The 18,192-nt window shown below is 46.6% G+C and overlaps 1 protein-coding gene across 3 annotated transcripts in view; it reads right to left on the bottom strand.

Moving 5' to 3' along the window:
* The window catches only part of fgf14 (fibroblast growth factor 14), a 361,789-nt gene that overhangs the window by 124,470 nt on the left and 219,127 nt on the right, over positions 1 to 18,192 (bottom strand). Inside the window, exon 1 of one of the 3 annotated variants that reach the window (XM_078402209.1) lies at positions 3,186 to 3,900. The exons of the other annotated variants lie outside the window; for them this stretch is intronic. Within the exon in view, the coding sequence (XP_078258335.1) occupies positions 3,186 to 3,375 (190 nt within the window). The 5' untranslated portion in view covers positions 3,376 to 3,900. Of the gene's footprint in view, positions 1 to 3,185; positions 3,901 to 18,192 lie in introns of those variants that run through there. 3 annotated transcript variants of the gene reach the window in all.

Below are 18,192 nucleotides of genomic sequence, written 5' to 3'. Positions count from 1 at the left end.
CGGACCAAGAAAGACCAGCTCCTGCATGAAACGAACTGCCGGAGATCGCGAAGACCGACACAAAATGCTGTAGTAACTCAGCGGGTCAGGCAGCATCTCTGGAGAAAAGGAATAGGTGACGTTTCGGGTCGAGACTCTTCGGTTTAGTCAAGAGCCCACTAATTGGGTTGCCCCTGAAATAGAAAGGGCGGGTGGTTTCGTGTCCAGACCCTTCTTCAGACCCTTCTTCAGTCTGATACGTCGCCTATTCCTTTTCTCCAGAGATGCCGTCTGGCCCGCTGAGTTACTCCGGCCACTTATGTCTGTCTTCGGTTTAAACCAGCATCTGAAGTTTCTTCCTGCACATTTTGCCAGATATAGTGATTGAGACAGGTACAATAACTGCTTTTGAAATGAAAGAACTGCAGATGCTGGTTTAAGTCGAAGGTAGACACAAAATGCTGTAGTAACTCAGCGGGTCAGGCAGCATCTCTGGAGAGAAGGAATGCGTGACGTTTCAGACCGAAGAAGGGGTCTCGACCCGAAACGCCACCCATCCATTCTCTCTCCAGAGATGCTGCCTGTCCCGCTGAGTTACTCCAGCATTTTGTGTCTACCTTCAACTACTTTTGAAAAACATTTGGACGGGTACACCGATGGGAGAGGTTTCGAGGCATATGGGTCAAACGCTAACAAATGCGACTGGTTTAGATGGAGCATCTTGGTCGGGATGGACGAGATGGGCCGACGGGCCTGTTGCATGACGATGAAAAAGTCAGCGGGCGCTGAATGTAAACAAGTTTCACCTCTGTTTAACCTTAACGTCACGCTCCATCCCGTCAAACAATAATTCAATTTCTAAAACTGCATCTGTTTAATTTCACTGAACTCCTGCAAGATACGCCCAAACAGGTTTTTTTCCCGCAAATTAAATCTTTGCACTAACGAAAATGAACAACGCCCAGATAGATATATGCTCCAGCGTTGGGTGGTATTGGACGTGTTGTTGTGTGTCATTTGTGCGCTGATGCATTACAGCCGGTTGAGTTGTGTTTCACTGCACGTCCCACAGTCTCTGTCCAGCTTCGCCCGCGGGTGTACGTGGCTCGGGCTATTTCTCCAGTCCGGCGTTAATTTGTTGCAATAAAGCCGGATTGGAGATCCGGAGCCCATGGGAATCTTTCAAACCAACTATGAGAGCTTTCAAGTGAAACGTTTAGACAGTTACATGCATAGGTGTCAGTTTTAGAGAGACGTGGGCCAAACGCAAGCAGGTGGGACGAGTGTGGATGGAACATGTTGGGCGGTGTGGGCGAGTTGGGCCGAAGGGCCTGCTTTCACACTGTATGACTTTATGACTGAGTGGAAGGGAAGAGTGGGAGACAGTGGGAAGAGCTCGACGTGGAGTTGGCAGGGGGGGGTCAAAGCAGTGGAACCCAGCTGGGAACCCTCCTGGGAAGCAGAGGAGCTACCCTGAGACCCACGTCCACTCAGACCCCCACCCTGTAAGCAGTGGAGCTCCGCCGAGAGCCCCCCCCCCCGGGACCCCCTCCCCCCGCTGGGACCCCCCTCTCCCCGCTGGGACCCCCTCCCTATAAACAGTGGAGTCCCGCTGCAACCCCTCCTTATAAACATTGTACACCTAATGTACTAAGATAAACCACACACACGTTTCTAACCGGTGGGGAGAAAGTGGACCTCCCACCTCCTTCCCTTCCCCCCCTCCAAACGTTCCCTCCCCTGGTGCCTCGGTTTACAGATGGTATTTATCTGAACCCTGCAGGAGGTCTGGTGGTGATTACAGCGGGCGTGAGGGGTTGTGACTGACGCTCTGAGCTCTCGCTCCCTCCTTCCATCTGTCACGTCCCGTTCCTTCGGCCACAGAGAGAGGGGATGGAGAGAGAGACAGAGAGAGAGAGAGGATGCAGGCGGGCGCTGCCTTGTGACCTGACGCGTCCCTCCCTATGCCCCACTTGGGAGGGGAGTACGCTCACGGCAGGCTCCACTGCGATATGTCAGTGTCGATACACAGGTAACAGACGAGCCGGAGACTGCAAGAACACCACTGCGTGCAACATAATGCACAACTTGTCAGCGAGCGCTCTCGGCTGATTTATCGAGATAGCTCAATCGTGGACAGAATAAATGCAATTTCGGAAACAAAATGTGCACCTTTAGTGCAGGCACGGCGAATATTTACCGCGTTAGACACCTTTTTGTAACGCTGCGATTCCCAGTCCGCCGCCAAGGTTTAATATATGGGGGGGGGGGGGGTGTGCACGGATTTCCTGAGATCACAGCTGAACCCACGGAACTCCGGCAATTGGTTTGTAAATGGACCGGGGGCTTGGGTTGGAAGGGGGGGGGGGAAGAGGGGGGAAAGTGGGGGGGGGAGAAGTGGGGGGGGGGGGGGGGGGAGGAGGAGGAGGGGGAGAGGAGGAGGAAGGGGAGGTTATTGGCTGCATTGGCGGAGAAGTTGGAGAGTTGGGTGAACGGTTAGCCGGGTCTGGAGGTGACCGGTGTACGGGTTTCCTCGGTCAATCTTGACTCGGAGCCTGGTGCCGCACACGGAATCTCCCCGCGCCCCCCCACCTGATGATTCGTTACTCTCTGTTCCCGGTCACTGGGGGAGATTAAACGGGGAATGTTGCCCCGTGTCCGCTCCCATCCGCACAGCTCAGTGCACAGGACCCGCTGTCCCTGGGGGCCGCTAGATTATTCACCCATCAGAACCGCTCCACTAATTAAACGAGGCAGGATATCGCCAGCTCTTTCTTATTAACAAAATATATATATATATATATAACCCCCAAAACAATTATGTTTATCCACAACAGCAGGTCAATTCTGAGATTTTACACCGTGATCGTCTCTCCGGAAAGGATTTTGTGTGTGTGTGTGTGTGTGTGTGTTTACGTGGGGGGGGGGGGGTGTATGTGTGTATGTGTGTGTGTGTTTATGTGGGGGGTGTGTGTGTTTACGTGGGGGGGTGTATGTGTGTGTGTGTGTTTATGTGGGGGGGGGGTGTATGTGTGTGTGTGTGTGTTTATGTGGGGGGGGTGTATGTGTGTGTGTGTGTGTTTATGCGGGGGGTGTGTGTGTGTGTGTGTGTGTGTGTGTGTGTGTGTGTGTGTGTTTATGTGGGTGTGTGTGTGTGTGTGTGTGTGTGTGTTTCTTCCTCAGTCCACAATTAAATCCCCACAGACCTGGTCTCCGCAGCCTTCTCTTCTTCATCCCGAAGATCCTGACTTTGGAAAAGATATCCACCAGGTTGCCATTGCACGCGTTTTTCTTTTTGTGGGGGCTTTTGATGCGCTTTGTGACAACCGGCCTGTCTAGGTGATGCTCCCGAGCCAGGCGCTTCTGCCGGATCAGGGAGCTGGCAATCGCTGCCATGGCAGAGGGGAGCGGTGGAAAGAGCCGTCACTCGATGCCCGGCCGCCCGTCAGCGTCTCAGCTCCGGCATGGAGACCGACCGTCGGCTTGAGCTCCCTCCGTCTGCTCGGAATCGCGGGCAGGCAGGTAGCTGCTCCTTGTCAACGCGGAGCTTGCGAGATCCTGTCCGCTCCTCAACTTCTCCATCCTTTCCCCCCAGAGCCCCGGGGTGGCGAGCGGGCAGGAATCCGCACACCGTCCGTCCGTCCGCCTCGGGTGCGATGCGGGTTTCCTGAGACACGTCGAGCCCGCTCAACTTCCTTAACACTCTCCAACAGCGCGCCTGGACCCCCCTTCTCTCCCCTCTCCTCCCCTCCGCTCCCACTGAGCTGCTGTCGATCACCAAGACTCAGCCAAGGGTAACCGTCTTCCCTTCGCGGGATGCACAAGGGGTAGCTCCCGCGACCGGAGTCTCAACATCTCCCCCGCTACCAGAGTGTTCACATCGTCCCCGCTCCGCCTCGCCTCGCCCACCGCTCGCCCCGACGTCTGCGCACAGACTGACAAAGTTTAGGCGCCTGGCTTTGGGGGTGGGGGGAAGTTTCAGATTCAGAAACAGACCGAGTCACCACTCATTGACACCCAGTGACCAGTAACCATTGATTCACACACACAGCACAGTAACGAGCGACCGATAAATCTGCTAATCACTGAGCGATAATCAACGACTAATAAACACAGACTCATAACCACGGATTGATAACAATAGTGGCATTTTTAAAATACTTTTGGTTAGGCACATGGATGTGGATTTTGTGCAGGCAGATAAGAGTTGGTCTTGACATAATGTTCGGCACAGACGTTGTTCTACATTTCAACTGACCACAGACTGATAAATACAGATGAATAACCACAATGGTAAACTATGACTGATAACCCAATGTGTAGGAAGGAATTGCAGATGCTGGTTTAAATCGAAGGTAGACACAAAATGCTGGAGTAACTCAGCGAGACAGGCAGCATCTCTGGAGAGAAGGAATGGGTAATCAGAAGGAACGGGGAATCAGAAAATGATAACCCAATAACTGATATAAAGGAATAGATCGGGTAGACGCACCGAGTCTCTTGCCCGGAGCAGAGGAATCGAGAACCAGAGGGCGTCAGTTTAAGGTGAAGAGGGAAGATTTTAGAGGAATCTGATTGAGTAACTTTTTCACACAAAGGGCTGAAGGTGTTTGGAACGGACTGCCAGAGGAGGTAGTTGAGGCAGGGACTATCACAACGTTAAAAAAAACAATTAGACAGCGACATGGATCGGACCCGCTTAGAGGGATATGGGCCAAACGCAGGCAAGTGGGACTAATGTAGATGGGGCATGGTGTTCGGTGTGGGCAAGTTGGGCCGAAGGGCCTGTTTTCACACTATCACTCTATAGCCTCATAACCGCAGGTTGATACCACTAACTGATAACAGTGACCGTAAAGTTGCTTCCAATCATATATAAGTGGAAGGAAGTACTTTGTTAGCCTTGGGGACTATGTGTCACAGTTGCATGATATACCCTTTGGTGTTGCACAGGGTAGCTGCCTTGGGTCGTTACTCTTTTCCTTGTATATGCTGCCGCTAGGAGGAGTTATCAGACACTATAATGTTAATTTTCTAAGTTATGCCGATGACACTCCGTTATACCACTGTCGAACCAACTGATGCAAATGCCTTAAGTTCTTTGACCTCCTGCCTATTTTCCATTAAGAAATGGATGAATGCTAACTTTCTTAAACTCAACGATGACAAGACAGAAATGTTACTACTTGGATCAAAACCCAAGAGAGAGAGAGAGGTTACTTGGTAAACTGGGGAATTTGACTGCCCATGTCAAACAAGAAGTCACAAGCCTGGGGGTAAAAATTGACAATTATCTTAATTTTAAATCTCACATAAATAAGGTTGAAAGTGTGCTTTGTATCACTTCAGAAATATTGCTAAAGTACGGTCTTTCTTAACGCAACATGACTGTAAAAAAAACTCATACATGCTTTTATATCAAGCAGACTTAATTAATGTAATGCCTTATTTACCGGTCTGCCTTCAAAATCCACCAAGTTACAGCTCATTCAAAATGCAGCAGCCCGGCTTTTCTCAAATACCAAGAAAAGGGAACATATCACCCCAGTATTATACTCCCCTCATTGGCTCCGTGTGAGATCAGGATAGACTATAAAGTCCTCCTTGTCTATAAAGCCCTAAATGGCTTAGGAGCAGCATATTTTACAGAGTCCCTATGCACCTACTCAAGCATTCATGTCTTCTGATGCCGGCCTGTTAGCCTCTCAATGCCGCAGCAATAGGAAAATTGGTGAAGCAGCCTTTTTCAACTATGCCCCCAAGCTGTGGAATACCCCACCCTGGGCTATGAGAGACGCCCACTCAGTCGACATTGTTAAACGGCAGCTAAAAGCTTATCTTTTCAATCAAGCTTTTAACTGACTTTACTTCTTCTGATGACATTGTAAAAATTACCTTTATTCTCTTGTATTTATCTCAGCATATCCTTTAGCAGTTTGTGTGCTCATATGGTATATAGGACTCTGTACTTCACCTCAGTGTTTTTGTTTTTTGTCCTTTTACACTCTCAATTTTTAATTTTATATTTTTATATAAATCCGTGCTCTTTATGGTATTAACTGTCTATGTCCTTGCTGTTTTAAGTTGTAATTTTGTTTAGACCTGTGTTTTTGTGGAAAGCATTTTGGGTTGCATTCAATTGTATGAAAATTGCTATACAAATAAAGCTATTATTATTGTTATTATTATTATTAACCAGCGACAAATAAACACAGACATCTTACTAAGTACAGACATAAGCAGTGATTGATAATTACTGACTGATAACCATGGCAAGCAAGATAACCAGTAACAAAATACTGACTTATAGCCACTGACTGAGAACCAGTAACTCCGAATCACTTGCTGATTAGCACACTCATGAGTACTAAGAAATAAGCATTTACCAAGAAAGAACTGCAGATGCAGGTTTAAATCGAAGTAGACACAAAAAGCTGGAGTAACTCAGCGGGACAGGCAGCATCTCTGGAGAGAAGGATTGGGTGACGTTTTGGGTCGAGACCCTTCTTCAGACTGATACTGATAACTGTAGTCTGATAACCCCTGATTATCAGTGGTGGTGAATCGGTGTTGAGACAGGAGAATGGGGTTGAGAGGGAAAGATACAGTAGACCAGGCATGATTGAATGGCGGAGTAGACTTAATGGGCCGAATGGCCTAATTCAGCATCTAGAACCTATGAACAGTGACATAAACGATGAACGATGACTGATATGTAGGAAAATAAACTGCAGATGCTGGTTAAGGTTTAAAACGATGACTGATACCTGTGACCAATAACTGCTGACAGTTTAGCACTCATAACCAGTGATAAGTAGCCACTGAGCTAGTTAAGTGCAGACTGGGAACCACAGGATGATAGCTAACAACTAAGTCATAGCCACTGAATGATAACAAGTTATCAGACCACAGGCTCGTTAACCAGATCACCATCGACCACTGAAACTGTATTCAGGAACAAGGGATGTACCCAAGGGAGATAGAGGAGGGGAGGGGGGGGGGGGAGGGAGGGGAGGGGAGGGGGAGGGAGGGGGAGGGAGAGGGAGGGGGAGGGAGGGGGGGAATAGTCTCCCGATTATAGGAAGGAAAAAGGAAAGGTGAATTTGTGGAATTCATTGCCACATATGGCTGTGTAGGACGTCAATAGATATTTGTAAGGTTCTTGATTAGTACGGTTCTCATGGGGAGACGGCAGGAGAATGGGGTTGAGAGGGAAAGATAGATCAGTCATGATTGAATGGTGGAGGAGACTAGATGGTCCGAATGGCCTAACTCTGCTCCTATAATTTATGAACACGAATATAGAGTGGCCACTCAGTAAAGAAGGATCCAGTCCCGAAACGTCACCCATCCATATTCTCCAAAGACACTACCTGGCCCACTCGAGTTACTCCCAACACTTTGTGTCCTATTGTGCATTAACCAGCATCTGCAGTTCCCTGTTCCTACACTGTGACAGATAGCCGTTGACTGATAACTGCTGATGAATAACCATGGTGATAATCGCAGACAGTAGCTATAAATCAGGATGTTAACCGCCTTCTGATAACCACTGACTGATAAACGCAGACCGACGATTACTCACTGATTCACTAGGACAGATACCCATCACAATAATAACACTCCCTGGCGACAGACCACTAACTCGTCACCACAGAAGCATTTCGCAGTCTAATAACCATGGTCAGTAATCTCAGACTAATAAACAACTTGTGGATAACCACGGATTCATAATCGGTGAACTGTAAACACAGACTCATAATCTAGGAACAATAACCACAGGCTGATTGAACCACAGGCTCAGGCTGAAGCCCATGGAACGATAACCACAAAGTGATAATCACTGACTCATAATCATCAACACTGTCCGAACCTGTATCTCTAAATCAAAAAAAAAATCATAACGATAGACGGGCAACCACTGACTGATTAAAGGAACAGACCGCCATCAGATTGATCACTACTGACTGGAATTAATCTGAAATTCATCAGTCTGAAGTAGGGTCTCGACCCGAAACCTCACCCATTCCTTCTCTCCCGAGATGCTGCCTGACCTGCTGAGTTACTCCAGCATTTTGTGAATAAATACCTTCGATTTGTACCAGCATCTGCAGTTATTTACTTATACTGAAATCAATGAACTGATAATTGGACGAATTTTCACGAACTAGACTTTACTTTAGATACAACGTGGAAACAGCCCCTTCGGCCACCGCCCAGCGACCACCTCGTGCACCAGCACTATCGTGCACACGAGGGACAATTTTTTTACCGAAGCCAATTAACCTGTAAACCTGTACGTCTTTGGAGTGTGGGAGAAACCCGGAGTACCCGGAGGAACCCCACGTGGTCACTGGGAGAACGTGCACACTCCGTACAGAGAGCAGCCGTAGTCAGCATCCAACCCGGGTCTCTGGTGCTCTAAGGCAGCAACCCTACCACTGCGCCACCGTGCTGCTCTTAGTTAAGCCAAAGGGCCAACACTAACTGGTTAAGTGCAGATTAGTAACCATGGATTGATAGCCACAGACCCTTAACCATTAAGTCACAACCACTGACTGACTGATATTACCCAGACACAGATAACCCTGACCACTCGATCCAGGAACAGCTTGGGGGGATGGGGGCAGATCCCCGCCCGCAGCTTACAGCGCAGCCACCCCCACCACCAGTCAATCCTTCGCCGGCTGTTCGCGCGAATTGCGCCCGATGTTCCGCCTCTTAAGTTTGTGCGGAAACTCGCGGAGGCCCCCTGCTGCTACCCGGCGGCACTGCAGCGCCGGGGGACAGCTCACTCATCCCCCAAGCCCAGCACTGCAGAAAACGTACAAGCACAAAGTGTGTCGGTCTGGCCAGATATAAAGATGCGTGGCTGTAACCTCCACCCGCCGTGCAATCCGCGCAGCGCCTGTGTGCGGTAGCAGAATTACCGGCCTGAAGCTGGGGACATGTCTGTGACAGACTGCAACACAACAGTGCGATGGAAATACAGACACTAAATGCTGGAGTAACTCAGCGGGCCAGGCAGTTCTGTGGAATTCTCTGCCTCAGAAGGCAGTGGAGGCCAATTCTCTGAATGCAGCTAGATAGAGCTCTTAAGGATAGTGGAGTCAGGGGGTATGGGGAGAAGGCAGGAACGGGGTACTGATTGAGAATGATCAGCCATGATCACATTGAATGGCCTCCTCCTGCACCTATTGTCTATTGTCTATTGTCATCTCTGGAGAAGGGGATAGGTAACGCTTCGGGTCGAGACCCTTCTGTTTAGTCAAGAGCCCACTAATTGTGGTTCCCCTGAAATAGGAAAATGTGGGGATGGGGAGGGGATTATTCGGCATTCTGCTCCATCATACCATGCAAAGAAAGTTTCTCATTCACCTCACACCTCCTATCAGCCAATTTGTCCAAAGCAAGCTCCCACAATCTGTATTACAAAAGGAACTGTCCAGGCACTGTTGGTTAAAACTAGTTCGGACACCAGAGAGATCTCCGTTAATCGCCATCAAAATGGTGAGGTGAGATTTTTCTGTCCATTACTGTTGGTCTGATCCTAGAAATACTTAAGAGACCTGAAGAAGGGCCTCGATCCTTCTCTCCTGAGATGCTGCCTGACCCACTGAGTTACTCCAGCATTTTGTGTATACCCTAGAAATATTTAATGTCCATAAGTTCTAGGAGCAGAATAAGACCATTCAGCCCATCAAGTCTACTCCGCCACTCAATCACGGCTGATCTATCTTTTCCTCTCAACCCCGTTCTCCTGCCATCTCCCCATAACCTCTGACACCTGTACTAATCTATCTTAATTTTTCCTTTGGACGGTGGGGTGAGCTATTGCAAAGGAGTTGCCCCCAACAACTTTTTGATATAGAATGATGGCATTCGGCCCATCAAGTCTGTGTTGGCTCACGGAGTAAGCCCATTCGTTCTAATTTTCTTTGTGGACTAATATTCCCCATTGCTCTCAATTCCTCCCCCTTCCCCCTCTCCACTCCAAAATTCTACCACTCTCCTACACTCTGGGGATAATTTGCAGTAGATGATTAACCTCCCATTTTTGGAATGTGGGAGAAAACCGGAGCACTTGGGGGAAATCCATGCGGGCACTGGGAGAACATGCAAACTCCACACAGACATGACCAGGGGTCAGGAAAGAAGTTGGAGATGTGAGGCAGCTGCTCTACTAGCAGTGCACCTTTGCTACCGGATGACTCTCTACTGCCTTGAAACACAGTAGTCCTTTGGGTGAAGATGCCAGGATTTAGACCTATTGATGATGAAGGACCAGCAATATTTTTCCAAGTCAAAATGGTGTGTGACTTGGAGGGGTTCCTGTAAATGCCAGCGTCCCTATGTATCGACTGCCCTTTCCTTTTTGGTGGTACAGGTAATGAGTTTGGGAAGTGCTGTCAGAGTACCCTGGCTGAACAATTAACGGATTTGTAGATGGTACTCACTGCAGCCTCTGCTCACTGGAAGCTCGGGGATGTTTAGATGGTGGATGGTGTCAAGTTTCTCAAGAGTTGTTCGAGTTGCATTCAACCCAGAATTCTCTATTAGCAGTCTCTAGTCAATGGTGCAAAGGTTCTGGGAATGCAATAAATTTGTCATTTGCTACAGGAAACCCATACTGCTGATGTTGTGGCCATAATCCTCATGAAACTTGCCTGGTGAATTGCGGAGTCATGGTGATTGCCTCTAGCAGAGGGGGGTGGTCATTGCCTGACATGTGGAGATTGTGTGTAGGACTCAGCCTGAAGAAGGGTCTCGGCCCAAAACATTATCTATTCCTTTCTCCAGAGATGCTGCCTGAACCGTTATGTTACTCCAGCATTTTGTGTCTGTACTCTATGTGAGGATTGTAATTAGCACTTATCAGCTGAAGCCTACTTGTTGCTTGTGAATTCTGTGTGGGGACACAAAATGCTTCATCACAGAGAAGCTGTGAATGGAACAAAACTATAATCATGAACAAAAAACACTCATTTCTGACCTTCTGTTGAAGGAAAGTCATTGATGAGGATGTGGAAGTTGTTAGACCTAGAATATGGTGTTGAGAAAATCCTGCAGTGATGTCCTGTGAGTGAGATAATTGATCATTAGCAACTATAACCAACCGTTTGTGGATTTATGACTCTAGCCCACGGAGAGTTTATCACCTTCTGTTTTCCTAGATGTAGCACGTCGACAAAAGCTAACTCAATGGCAAAGACAGTCCCTCTCATCTGTCCTTTGTAATTTAGCTTTTTTTTTGGCCCAAATCTGGAACTAGGATTCAGAAGCCAAGTGGTCTGCTGAAATCCACTTGAACTATTCTCTTGATCTCACATGGAGTGAATCACACAGGTCTTCGGATGACCTTCTGTATCTTCTGAGGCTGAGGTGGACCATCACTCATCACTTTTAGATGTCTCAGCCTTCTCTTTTGCAATCACAGGCCAGGCTCTCTGTCATTAAGTAGAACACAAAGTGCTGGAGTAACTCAATAGGTTCTTGCAGCATCTCTGGAAAACATGGATAGGTGAAGATTCGGGTCGGGACTTTTCTTCGGACACTATTGTAGGGGGTAGAAAGCTGTAAAAGGGATGGGGGTGAGACAAAGCCTGGCAAGTAGTAGGCAAATACAGGTGGGAGGGCAGGGAGTTGATTGGCAGATAAATGGACAAATGCTGGAGGTGAAATGGAGACCAAAAGGCGACTGATAAAGAGAGAAGATGAATGAAAAACAAGTGAAATGGAAAGTGAGAGAGAGGTATACAGGTGGATGATGACAGGGAAGAAAGGTAGGATAGTAGGAAAAATGGGTGTGGGTAGAGCAAAGATAGGGGGGGGAAAGGAGAGAAGGGGATGGAGAATTCAATGTTTATAGCATTGTGTTGTAAGCTACCCAAGAGGTGGCTTGGTTATTGAGAAAAGAAATGTCAATAGACAATAGACAATAGACAATAGGTGCAGGAGTAGGCCATTCAGCCCTTCGAGCCAGCACCGCCATTCAATGCGATCATGGCTGATCACTCTCAATCCAGTTAGCCTCCGCTATAGCTAGCGGTTGAACAATCCCAACATTTATTATCGGATATGGTGTGATTGCAGATCTGATCTAGTTAGTTGTAGCCTTGGTAGTGATCCATAGATTGCTGGTTTCATTGTTCAGTCTTGTGCTGTAGCTTGAACAGGTTAGCACCTCACCTTGAGTACAACTGGCACTGCATCTAAAAAACTGCAACTATACACTCCTTATTGAACCAATCTTGGACTGATTCATCCGTTCTGAATTTTTCCCAGTTAGCACCATGGAGAAAGTCCTCAACATGTTTGTCCCTATTACTGAGCAATGTGGTAGTACTGCACAGTGGCAAGTAGATTGGTTGCTCACTCTCTGCCGCAAACCCACCTTCAGAATCCAGCCAGCTCCGGCAGCGGTGATGTTCCCAATCTAATCTTGGTGATGGACATTTGTGACTCCACCTAGATAAACTCTCTGCCTTTGCTAAACTCAATACTTTTTCTCAGTTGGTTTCCACATGGGCGGTGCTGGTGTATTAGCTGGCTGACACTGGTAATCAGGCAAAGGTTTCCTTGCCATGTTTGACCTGGTGCCATGAGATTTCATGGAATGGGCAATGAGGGCTCACAGGGCTATATCCTCTTGCATATACACCTCTGTGCTGCACCCCTGATGGGTGTGCCCTACCAAGGGACTAAGCAATCCCAGGGCTTGTGATGGAGGAAACTGCGATATTGGTAGATTCAGAGATACGATTATGTTAATACAACAATATGAATGGTGTCTTGACCAAACTGTGAGGCGGTTTAAATAGATGCAGAACATTAGCCATCTTCCAGTCTTCCGGCACCTCACTCATGTCTAACAGTGATTCAAATATCTCAGCCAGGACACCTGCAATTCCTTCTTTAGCTCCCAGTATGTCCTTGGATAAATCTGATGGGGCCCAGAAGATTTATTTACCTACGATAACATCTCATTTTTTGAACATCCCTTTGCCCACAAACAACCTATTCCAATCAATTTTTGTGACTTACAACTTACCCACCAATGGGCCATTTCAGAGGACAATTAAGGGTCTATCCCATTGCTGTGGTGATACATTCGACTCAGCTAGTCAAGGACAGCAGTTTTCCTTCCATGAAGGACACTAATAAACAAGTGGGGGTATAATAATTGGACTGAATCGTGGATGCTATTTTTCCTGGGAGCAGCATTTAACTCCAGGTTTATTTAACTTATGTTAAACTTTTCAGCAATCTTAAAACCACTAATCAAGTAACTATCAGATTCTTGAGCTAACCTGCACAACCCTCAACCATAGACCATTATGGTCCACCTCTTGCATCACTATGGGTTTGTTTTCTTTTCTAATTGTGTTTTGGCCTAATGTCTTGTTTTTTTTGTTGCATAGTCTTCTTTCATTTTAAGCTTTATACGTATTTTATGTGCAACTTATATATATATATATATTTTTGGTGTATTGTCTGAATCTATGTGCCCGTGATGCTGCTGCAACCAATATTTTCATTGTACCTGCACCTCACAATGTTTGTGCATATGATAATAAACACAACTTGACTTGACCGCCACCAAGTTACCATTCCTTGTGTATCTCACTGATAGATGGCGCCTCTAACAATGCATCATTCCCTCAGAACTGCACCAATGGAATCAGCCTAGATTATTTGCTCAAGTCTCTGAGGTGGGGTTTGAACTCTCGACTCTCTAGACAATCCATTAAACCACGGGTTGAAAATCTTTGTGTTTGTGTTCAATAAACAGCGGGTTGGGAATTAATTTACTGATCAGTGACTATTGGTCACTGCCCCCAAGTTTCCCCGTGTGGAGAACACTCTCTGGGCTGAAAGGGTTAGTGATCTCAACTCCCAAGGAGCACCAGTGCTTTTAAAGGTTTGGAAGAAAGATTAAGAAAATCTTTACTATTTTCGGGAACAAAAGAGGAGGTGCAGCTTTGACCTGAATGGCAACTGCATTATCATAGAAACATAGAAAATAGGTGCAGGAGTAGGCCATTCGGCCCTTCGAGCCAGCACCGCCATTCAATATGATCATGGCTGATCACCCAGAATCAATACCCTGTTCCTACTTTTTCCCGATATCCGTTGGCCCGAAGATCTATATCTAACTCTATCTTGAATACTATCATTGGAGAATGTGTATGAAGGAACTGCAGATGTTGGTTTACACCGAAGATAGACTCACAATGCTAGAGTAACTCAGCGGGTCAGGCAGCACCTTTGGAGAATAGGAATAGGTGATGTTTCAGGTTGAGACCCTTCTTCGTCACCTATTCCTTATCATTGGAGAATATGGTTTCAGGATTATTGACAATCTGAACTAACCAACAGAACACCAGCCCTTGTACATGACCAAATGTACCAGAAAGTAATTCCCTTGTCAACAGCACTGTGTGACACCCCCATTACATGGTTCAAGGAAGCAGTTTGCCACCAGCTTCGCAAGGGCAGTTAGAGAATGCCACATTCTAAAATCCGTGCTCCATTGTGCAAGAAAAAGACATATGTTTGTTCTTTGCAAGTTCATTCTCAAGTTTGCCACAGCCAATACACAGAAAAAAAGCCGTCTAGGTGTTGTTCACACTAGCTTGTGCATTCTAAAGCAAATTATTATCTTCAGGAAAGAACTACTGAAATTCTGACTGCACCTCGCACTGCATCAAGACTTCTCAAAGCACTTTACACCCAACAAAATACTTGTTACTGTGTGGTTGCTGTTATGACATAAAACAATAAGACAGCTGACTTGTTCTCAACAAGCTTTCACTAGCAACAAGGAGTCAAACAGTTAGAAAAAATGCCTCGATAATGTTGGTTGAGGGATAAGTGGTGAGCGGTGGCAAGGAAATATGCAAAACACTCCCTGGTTTTCTGCAGACAATACCTCAGCTTAATCTCATCAGAAAAACATTTGGTCAGTAAGTCCCCCAAGGCCTCGTGGAATCTATTCCAGAATACAGAGGGATGCAAGGGAGAAGATTCTTGGGCCTTGACAGAGAGCTTTGTATTATCTTTAGTCACAGATAAAGGTCCCAAAAGACAGGAGAATAGCCAGTGTTGTTCCTTGGTTAAAGACGGACCACAGGGATAATCCAGGAACATCAGAGATAGAGAAATTATTGGAGAAGGTTCTTGGAAAGAGGATAAATCTTTGGTTAAACCACATTTGGAGTATTGTGTTTAGTTCGGGTCATCACAAATAGGGAGGATGGAGGTTTGGGGAGTGTGCAGAAAAGATGTTGCCCTAATTGGTATGTATTAGCCATAAGGAGGGCTTGGACAAACTTGGATTGTTTCTTCTGGAGCATCAGTGACTGAGGGATGACCTGATATCTATATACTAAAACTCTCGTTTGTTATCTTGTTTGTGACTGAACTTCAGCCAAAACGGTACACGATAGCGCGACAATTTTAGGCCCACCTTACTCACCATTGTCACTTTAGTGATAATGCAAGTAGTTTTATTGAAATCGGTGTTATATATTTAAAGTTATTCGCATTTTCAAGTTTAAAAGGAGGGGAGGGGAGGGGAGGAGGGGGAAGGGGGAGTGGGGGAGAAGGGAGAGGGGAGAGGGGGGGGGGGGGTGAGGAGAGAGGGGAGGGGGGGTGGACAGGGTGCTGCACCAATGCAGGAGAGATTTGGGTCCAATGAGTCCACTTGGTCTAGTAAGTTTATAAAAATATGAAAGGGTAGATGGAGAGTTTTTTCCCAAATACTAAAGGTCGTAGGTTTAAGATATGAGGGGGCATGTTTAAGGGAGATTTATGAGGTAGGGTTTTTAACACAGAGAGTGGTAGGTGCTTGGAACACACTGCCAGGGATGTCGGGAATCAGATGCAATAGTAATATTACAGAGTCATTTAGACAGGCACGTGGAAAGGCAGGGGATAAATCGATATAGACCCTTTGCAGGCAGATGGGATTAATTTAGAATGACATCAAAATCAGCGCAGACTTGGTGGGCTGAAGGGCCTGTCCTTCTGCTGTACTGTTCCGTGTACTTTGTCTTTTGTTCAGTGACAATTTATGGATCTCAATTTTGAAATGCAAGAACTGCAATGATATAGGAGTGAGATTTTCAATCTGATTTGCACGTGCTTAAAATAAATAACAGGAAACTCATCAAGGAGATGGCATCATCTGGTTGGATTGTGAACAGTGAAACATAACTCAATACAGGAGTTATCCATTTGAACAGCTGAAGATGTTACATCAAACAGTAAATTGTAGGGCCTTGGAGATTGTTGACAAACAGAGGAACATCAGGGTATACATCCATAGATCTCTGAAAGTGGCAGCACAGGTGGATAAGATGCTTGCTTTCATCAGCCATGAAATAGAGTCTAAGAGTGAGTTTATGAAGTCATGTTGTGACTTCATAAAATACAGCTTAGGTCACACCAGGACATTGGCTGGATTGGACTGTTTCAGTTATTGGGAGAGGTTGGCTAGGCCTGGTTTGCTTCTGGAAAGGAGAGCAGAATGAGGTGTACAAAATTATGAGGGTATAGATCGGGTAGATAGTAGGAATCTTTTTGCTTTCTGAACAGAAGTGTGTTGGTATCTGGGGAGAGTGAAGAGGTTTAGTGGGGACCTGAGGGGGAATTTTTGACAGAGCACAGTTGGAATCTGGAATCTGGTGCTCGAGGGGTCGTGGAGGCAGACACTCTGCCAACATTGAAGAAGCATCTGGACGTTCATGTGAATTGGAAAGGCATAGAATGCTACAGACCAAGAGTGGTAAATACAGCTGCTGGCATGCACATGGTGGGCTGGCGGGGGTCTGTTTGGGTGCTGGATGGCTCTATGACCAAATGGATTTATAATTTTGAGCAAGAAAGAAAGCTTCACTGGAGCACTGGGATGTTTGCTTTTACAGGAGAAGCACTGGGTTTACAGGAATTGCTTCATTCACTTTTCAGAAAGTGGGTATCTCTCACAAGGCCAGCAGTAATTGCCCCTCCTTAATTGGCCATGAGAGGGCAGTGGTGAGCTGCCTTCTGAACCGCTGCAGCCCTGTGGTGAAGCTGCTCCCACAGTATTGTCGAGAAGAGGGTTCCAGGATTTAACCCCCCCCCCATTCTCCCCCCCCCCCTCATCCCCCTATACTAGCAACGATGACGGAACAGCAATACATTTCTAATCAGGATGGTGAGTGACTTGGGGAAGATGTAGGGTGGTGGTACTCCACTGCACTCGATGCATATTCTTCTTGGTGATAACTTCAATATCAATGCCTATCAGTCTGAAGAAGGGTCCTAACCTGAAACATCATCGAGTCATGTCCCCCAGAGATGTTGCCTGACCCGCTGAGTTACTCTGGCACTTTGTGCTCTAACCAATACCAATCCCACTGTTTTTAGCAGTTTCTACTTATCTGTCAAAGGTACATATATAATGCAGGGAATATAATTCACCTGAGTACATGTACTCAATAAATAGCATAAGATCCTGCTGGACCAGGCAACAATCTCACAACAATCAGTTTCCATCCGGCACACTTTCCTGCAATCATTACTGAGTCTTTACACAACAAGATTGGTGGATGTGTACGTGCTGTGGGATCTGTCTGCTAAGATGGAGCTTGTCATTCAGTTTTTGTTCACCAGTCAGAGTTGCAATTAGTCACATCTGGATTCCCAACCAGCCGCCTGTGTCTGGTGTACGGGATAATACTGCTGCAGTGGCAGAAGTTGGACCACGGCCGATTTACTATTTCAATTTACTTTCTGCCCATTGGAAACTAAATCATCAAAAATGTAACAATCTGAAACCTTCAGCTGATAACACCCTTCACTAATAATGCTGAGGATTTGACACCGAGCGACAAGATAAATCTTGGTCGTTCAATGATTGAGTTCACAGGCATTGATGTATGATCTTGTGCTGAAGCAGTTTGATCTCAGGCAACAAAACCAGAGATAATGATCGACAGCCTGATGCGAAGCAGGCTTTCAGCATTGCATTACAAACAGAAATGGTTGGAAAAGCTCAGCAGGTCAGGCAGCACCTGTGGAGAAAGTAATTGAGCAAGCATCAGAAGCCGTAGCTCATCGGAACTCTTAATATTCACTTTCATTCACCACAGAAGCTGCCTGACCTCCAGTGCATTTGTGGTGTTTTCCAATTTTATTATTTCAGATTTCCAGCGTCTGCAATATTTT

Source organism: Rhinoraja longicauda, chromosome 7, assembly GCF_053455715.1.
Source record: "Rhinoraja longicauda isolate Sanriku21f chromosome 7, sRhiLon1.1, whole genome shotgun sequence".
Lineage (NCBI taxonomy): Eukaryota > Metazoa > Chordata > Chondrichthyes > Rajiformes > Arhynchobatidae > Rhinoraja > Rhinoraja longicauda.
The sequence above is the reverse complement of the archived record's forward strand: the minus strand, read 5'-3'. Positions and strand labels throughout refer to the sequence as shown.